The following is a 6,847-nucleotide window of genomic DNA, read 5'->3' as shown; positions in this document are numbered from 1 at the left end:
ATTATGGTCTGGTTTGTACCCAGGTAATGGGATATTCCGTGTATATAAAGAATATACAAGGGATATCAAACGATATACAAATATTATACAAGGGATCTCAAGCAATAAATATATATATTCGGTTTAATCTGACCCTTTGTAACAGTAGTAGTATGGCGATATTGTGTGTATTGAGCCGTACTGTATTGTACCCATTCTGCAATCTGTTAATAAAGTTTTCATTCATTCATTCAGGTGACTCTTGCAACTTTGAGCCAGAAGAATAAGGTCATCGTTGGCGGCGACATGCGTGCAGACTCCCCAGGTTAGAAGCATTTCCCAATGTCAGATTTCTACTTTATGATTTAATTCAGAGTATTGCACTACATTGATGAAATTGTTATTCTACTCCTGTATGTCCACAGGCCACTGCGCAAAGTACGGCAGCTACTCCGTCATGGAACTAGACTCCAACACTGTCATAGACATCCAGCTAGTGCAGGTGAATACCGGTATACTACTTGTAGTGGCCGCTTGTCTCATTGAATGACTTGACTGTCCAAGATGCAGCCGATGTAGTTTGCAGGGTTTTATTGTCCAAAGGAAAAGATGAATGATGATGAAGTTGAACAGAGCAGTTGTCAATTGTTTGTTGCAGATAAGCAGTTCCAGGTTTGAGAGTGAATCCTCGCAGGTGCATGAATACAGAGCCTCTTATAATAGAGCTGGTGTGCCCCCTAGTGTCCAAACATAAATACTGTTCTACCGTTACCCCCTCCAACGGTTACTGGAAAGAATTACACTCCTCCACATTCAAATTTATTTGGAATAACAAACCACCACGTATAAAAAGATCCACCGCACAGAGAAACAAAGCAGACGGAGGTATGGCATTTCCAGATTTCTACCACTACTTTAAGGCGTACACTTTAAGACCACTAACAACATGGTTTGATCCCCAAGCATTAGTATCCAAGGAGAAATTTAGAAGAAAATATAGTAGCTCCACATAGGCTGAAGGGCATAGTATACACCAAATTACCAATTAAGCAATGCGATCCTAAATTATTATTATTATTATTATATAAATGGCATAATCACATAACGGGTATTAGGGGTATATCCTGTATAAGACATGACTAAATGGTAATTTCATTGGATATGCACTGTGAATTAATGCTTGTATATATATATTTTTTTTTTATCCACTTTTTCTCCCATTTTTCTATATTTTCTCCCATCCCAATTTCGTATCATCCAATTCAACCCTCCCCTGTCACGAACGCTGTTTCTTGCCTCCCACAAGCCGGCTGCAATGTGGACTAAGTCATACATAGCACAAGTCCCCTCCGGTACTTGAGGTAACAGCAGTCACATCTTTTCACCTGCGCAGCTCGATCTCTCAGTGTCGAGGAGTAACGCGTGGGAGGCTCACGCTGCCCCCGACACTTCCTGATTCTACTGCGCAGGCGCACCAACCGACTTGTAGGAGTCGCTTGTTCACAACGTTCGATCCCCACCCTTCAGTTTTCCCTCCCCGTAATACGGCCAATGTGTATTACTGCGGACGACCAGCCAAACTGAAAACAATGTGGAGAGCTGGATTCGAACACGCGAATCCTAGCGTCTCCACACTGGTGGCGAGTGCCTTGCCCACTACACCACCTAGCCGCCTTAATGCTTGTATATCTTATCGTGTGTTGTCATGTTTGTTTATATGTCTGTTTAAAAAAATAATAAAAAAAAAAAAATACAAAAAAAAATCTAGAAAAAAATAAAAAATACTGTTCTGCCTCTGTTCTGTTCAACAGAGCAATGAGGTTGGTGGCAGTTACCATATGGAAAAAGAAGGATTGCAGCGAAGCCTAGCTCTTCTGAAGGACAGTGGTGTGACATTGGATTGCATTGTCACAGACCGTCACCCCCAGATTCAGAAGTTCCTGAGAGATCAGGGCATCAATCACTTCTATGATGTCTGGCATCTAGCAAAGGGTATGACACATTCAATCTCTTATGCTGTTGTTATCCTGTTCTGTTTAAATATGCATGATATCAAAGGTCTAAAATTAAGCTGTGTAAACAATGTATAGCTTGGTAAGTAAATCAATTATGTAATAGACTGGATGATGACTTATGTTCTGCAAAATCCTATTACAAGGGTTGTCTAAGAAGGTGGACCAAGTGGCCAAGGACAAGGACTGTCTGGTGGTGAAGAAGTGGAGGCAAGCCATAACAAACCACCTCTACTGGACTGCATCTTCATCGCAGACAGGCCCTGAGAAAGTGGCAAAGTGGACGTCACTGTTCAACCACATGCATGATGTCCATACACATAAAGACCCACTGTTTAAAAAGTGTCTTCATGCGGACCATCTCTCAAGAGATAAGAGCAAGTGGTTGAAGCCTCGTATGTACACACTATGGTTATGTGTCAGAAGTTGATATTGTCAAAAGACCTATGTATGTCTGTCCATCTTTCATGATGAGTATATATTTAACATATTTTTTTCTGAATGCAATTTCTTTTTACCTTTAGAATCAAAGGCTGCCTTCAGACTTGAAAAAGTGCTTCTAAACAAGAGAATCCTGAAGGATGTCGCTAAACTCAGTCCACACCACCAAACGTCTCCATTGGAGTCTTATCACAGTGTCATCTTACGGTTCGCACCAAAGAACGTTGTGTTTCCATTTCTAGGAATGCTTTGCAGGTAATTTAGATTGTGTACAGATGACTAATTATGAACACCTGATGTGTAATCACTCATTATGTAGAAAATAGATTACCTACTAGATCTATTAAAAATATATTGCTTATATATATTTTTGTTCTTTCAGACTCTACCTATCTGCAATGCATTTCAATGAAAATGCCAAACGCCCACAAGCTACAAGTTCCACCGGAGAGCCTGCCTTCAAGTTAAATTTTCCCAAGGCAAAGAAGGGGGGCTACACTCTGAAACCCATAAGGGCTGCGGCAACATTCAGTGAGTAAAACATGCAATTTCTTGGAATGTTAACTTATTCTTGGGCACTTGGGTTTAGATTTTTCCATTTCTATTTCGAGGTCGATTCCATGCCGTATGAGTAAAATTAAAACATTTGGTTATTACTCTGGATATAAAATTAACAGACAAAACAGAGGCACTGGCTATTGGGGGTAACATTTCTCAACAGGCCATATCCCTCTTCCCTTTTAAATGGCCAAGTACTGGTATTTATACACATTTGACTAATTGTATAAAGCCAAGTACACAAGGCTTATCAATATGATATTTATATATGATAAAGTGGGCTTGTATAGAGCGTATAGGGTTATAAAGGCACTGCATATTTATTTTCATCTTATTAGTTTATCTTATTTCCCATTTGATTGTCATTTTCTGCATAAACTATATTATTGAAAGACTAAAACTGCACTTATAAGAATACAAATACATTTAAATAACATTTATAACATGACATGGCATTTTTTATTTACAGACTATGTGAACGAGCTCATGGAGTTCTTGTTTGACAGCGTCATCCTTGAACCGGAGCGTTACATGGAGCAGGTGCTTGAGATTCCCATCCCTGAACATCTGTCTGCGCATTTTGACAGGCCTTCGATGGAGGATGCCATTGCGGGATATGAGTCACGCTTTAATGAAGGGGCGGTCTGAAGCCAGACCAGGCTACTGGTCCAATGAACCTGCTCCCTCATAGTCAGTAATGTTCTTTATTTATCTCGAACATTTCAACCATAAAACAATGAGTAGTATACACTATTACCAACCCATACTTATATTCATTATACACACTCATACCAACCAAGACTCATTATACAGTAGTAACACAAAGGTTTTAGAGTTTTTTTTAATGTTTTTATTTTCTTTAGTCAAGGGGCGGCGGTCTGAAGCCAGTGTATACCCCCTCCTCGTCTGGGTATTCTGCATGGATGCGAAGGACCACACAAGAGGGAATGACGACCCTCACGTGGCGGCCCAGAAAACCCCAGCACCAGCTGACAAAACTTCGATAAGCTACATATCTGAAACGACTAAAGAAGAAAAAGAAGTATTTTATTTATGAAAAGGTCCATGAAAAGGAGCGCTGCAGTAGGGATACAAGGACAGTGTCATCTGAAAACTTAACCAGATGCCTTTGGTCATCAAGCGATCTGCAGCTGTCTGTGTACATAATGAATAGAGATTTAATCTTTCACTAGATTACAAAAAATGTGAATCCCTACCCACCTTCAAAACCGCTCTCAAAGAGCACCTACGGGAGGCTGCAATTCTAAACTGGCCACCGTAAATGTCCAAATCCTTGTATGAAAGGTGCTATACAACTAAAGTGTATTATTATTATTATTATTATTATTATTATTATCAGCGTTGGGATATTTTGCATTCCACTGATATAGGTCTGTTTGAATTCCCAGTGGCCGGTGACACCCGGCCGTGCCAGCTAAGTCTATAAAAGAAATTGAGACGCATGCTTTGGGCTCAATCACTATTGCCCAATGATGTGTCTGTCTAACCCCAAGATTTTTATATATACGGTATATATTCAATAAATTTGAATATCGTGGAAAAGTTATTTTATTTCAGTAATTCGAGCAAAACTCGGTTATAGATTCATTACATACAAAGTGAAATATTTCAAGCCTTTATTTGTTTTAATTTGGATGATTATGGCTTAAAGCCCAAAATTCAATATCTTGAGAGTTTGAAGAGAAATGTAATATAGAAATGTCGGCCTTCTGAAAAGTATGTTCACTCAGTACTTGGGTGGGGCTCCTTTTGCACAAATTACTGCAAAATATATAGACTTTTACACTGTTCTAATTTATTGAGCTGTGTGTGTATATAAACACATGGTGGCGCTCTGCACCCCACATCATTGTTTAGGGAAACCCCCGGCTCATTTACTCCCTACATTGAAACAACTGCATTTTGTTATACGAGCAAATGATGTGGACTTCAATTCACCCTGTCCTGTAAACTGTACATCCTATGTGCATTACACAACGGCTACCTCCATCACCTTATCATAAGCTCTCAGTTAACCGATGTAAAGCTTTCTAAATAGTCATAGGCTGATTTTCAATGACCTAACCTTAGTAAATAGCATTTGTACTATTTTGTGGTAAATATTTTGCTAACTAGATATTTTTACTTGTTGTAACATTAGCATGTAGAGTAATGTATATAGCTAGCTAAGCTAGTGGTGTATGGAAGATGCTGTTGGAATTTGTGAGCTTGTCTCAGAGTTCAGAGGCAACTGGGCAATGCGTCTTGAAGCCACAACACTGGGTCCTTCATGTGGACTATTCTCGTGAACACTGTAAACACTACCCCATTTAATAATTAAAAGTGTTTGGCAAGTCAGTGCTATTTACTCCTCTTATAGTAGTGGATTTATTCCTCCCAGTATTAGTATGTGTTTATGGAAGCCAACGTATATACTTGAATTGTCACTATTTGCACAACTGCCTTTGTTCATTTACAATTACACAATTGTATGATGTACAAGTAATATTCGCTGGTATTATAATGTAAAATAAATTGTGTTTTGTGCTGTACAACACAGTGACATTCCTTCATGCACAACACAGTATTCAAATACATTATACAGCTGTACTGTTATTACATTATACATACTTGTTTACGCCCCGGATTGGCAGACACCCATAATCTGCCCTGTAGATGTTGTTTGCCATTTGCAGCGAATATCGGTTTAGGCAGACCGGTTCCAAACCTGGGTGGTCTACCATGCACAACGGGGGTTCCGGTGCTTGGTCACAACCTCTCCTGACCTATATAAAACAACACAGTTAGTCCATTTATTCACCCTAAACCCTGTCCTCATTCTTCAAGGTCAATCTAAAGAATGTGACATTAGCCAGATGCATGTTTTCTGTAACTGTTAGCCAGTTTATGTTACTCATAAACAGTACTGTATATTTTGTAGATCTGGTATGTCATGAATGTCTAGATGCAACAGTACTGTCTACCTGTATGTCATTTATGTTATGATGAATTGAAAATGGGGGACCCTGATGTAAACAAGACGAAAGTCTTTCTCTGGTCTGCATCCCCTTATGTAATTGAGCTGTACTGTACCCATTCTGCAATCTAAAGTTTTCAATCAATCAATACCTGAGGTATTTCCAGGCAACAAAGATTCTCCACCGCGGTAGGCATTCGAGCACAGTTGCCACAGACACACCTGCAGTGCATAAACGAAAGTGCATATACTGTAAAGTGAACAGATTCAACACAATTCCTACTGTACTTGTAAGACGTGGATGCAATATATAACATTATGCTTCTCTTTTCGTTGGGCATGCTACCTAATTTACCCAAAGAAAACTAACGTTATACCTCGCTATAACGTCATAAATAACTACTAACTAACGTTACTGTTACTGACTGTTGTTAGACAGTATACATTACCCACCACTCAGAAACAACTTGAAGCCCTCGTCGTTCAATCTCGTCCTCCTCCTCCTCCTCGGAGTCGCAGTCGGGGTCACTCTCCGGATCAAAAATATATGCGTGCGCCATGTTTGTTTACGAGTTCACTTTCGCACGCGTATGGGCGGAGCTACAGGTGGGGGTCTCTCTCTCTCTCCCTGTCACTCAAATCGCATTCAGAGTATGGGCGTGGCCAAGCCTCAAAACGGCTTAACATTTTGAGGTAGACAAATGCTGCTTTTGAGTACTCGATTAGAAAGGAAAAAAAATATATTTTTTTTAAATAAACCTTACACATGTGTTCCATAAACTCACAGGAATTGTGTAAAAGTGCCCAAATAGTGAAAGAAATAGTAAAATAGTTCCCCTTTAATGACACAGCAGGGCACACATTTAGCACACGGACACAC

At 39.6% G+C, this 6,847-nt stretch overlaps 1 protein-coding gene across 1 annotated transcript; it reads left to right on the top strand.

Annotated features, from left to right (window-relative positions):
* Window positions 1-238: 238 nt before the first annotated feature.
* Window positions 239-3,980, top strand: LOC311230371 (uncharacterized protein). The gene is made up of 8 exons (XM_084316638.1): window positions 239-304; window positions 405-481; window positions 1,791-1,971; window positions 2,138-2,386; window positions 2,516-2,687; window positions 2,815-2,963; window positions 3,460-3,680; window positions 3,854-3,980. The coding sequence occupies exons 1-7, from the start codon at window positions 286-288 to the stop codon at window positions 3,636-3,638; spliced, it is 1,026 nt and encodes a 341-aa protein (XP_084172764.1). The 5' UTR covers window positions 239-285; the 3' UTR covers window positions 3,639-3,680; window positions 3,854-3,980.
* Window positions 3,981-6,847: the final 2,867 nt, after the last annotated feature.

The sequence above is a fragment of the Notolepis coatsorum genome, assembly GCF_963971535.1.
Source record: "Notolepis coatsorum genome assembly, chromosome: 6".
Taxonomy (NCBI): domain Eukaryota; kingdom Metazoa; phylum Chordata; class Actinopteri; order Aulopiformes; family Paralepididae; genus Notolepis; species Notolepis coatsorum.
Note: the sequence above shows the minus strand (reverse complement) of the source record. Positions and strands in the feature narration are given on the sequence as shown.

Excerpts from the sequence above, each read along its gene's own strand:
- LOC311230371 (XM_084316638.1), top strand. Across the intron at positions 1,972-2,137 it reads TGTCTGGCATCTAGCAAAGG|GGTTGTCTAAGAAGGTGGAC; the intron begins GTATGACACATT and ends TCCTATTACAAG. Across the intron at positions 2,688-2,814 it reads TTTCTAGGAATGCTTTGCAG|ACTCTACCTATCTGCAATGC; the intron begins GTAATTTAGATT and ends TTGTTCTTTCAG.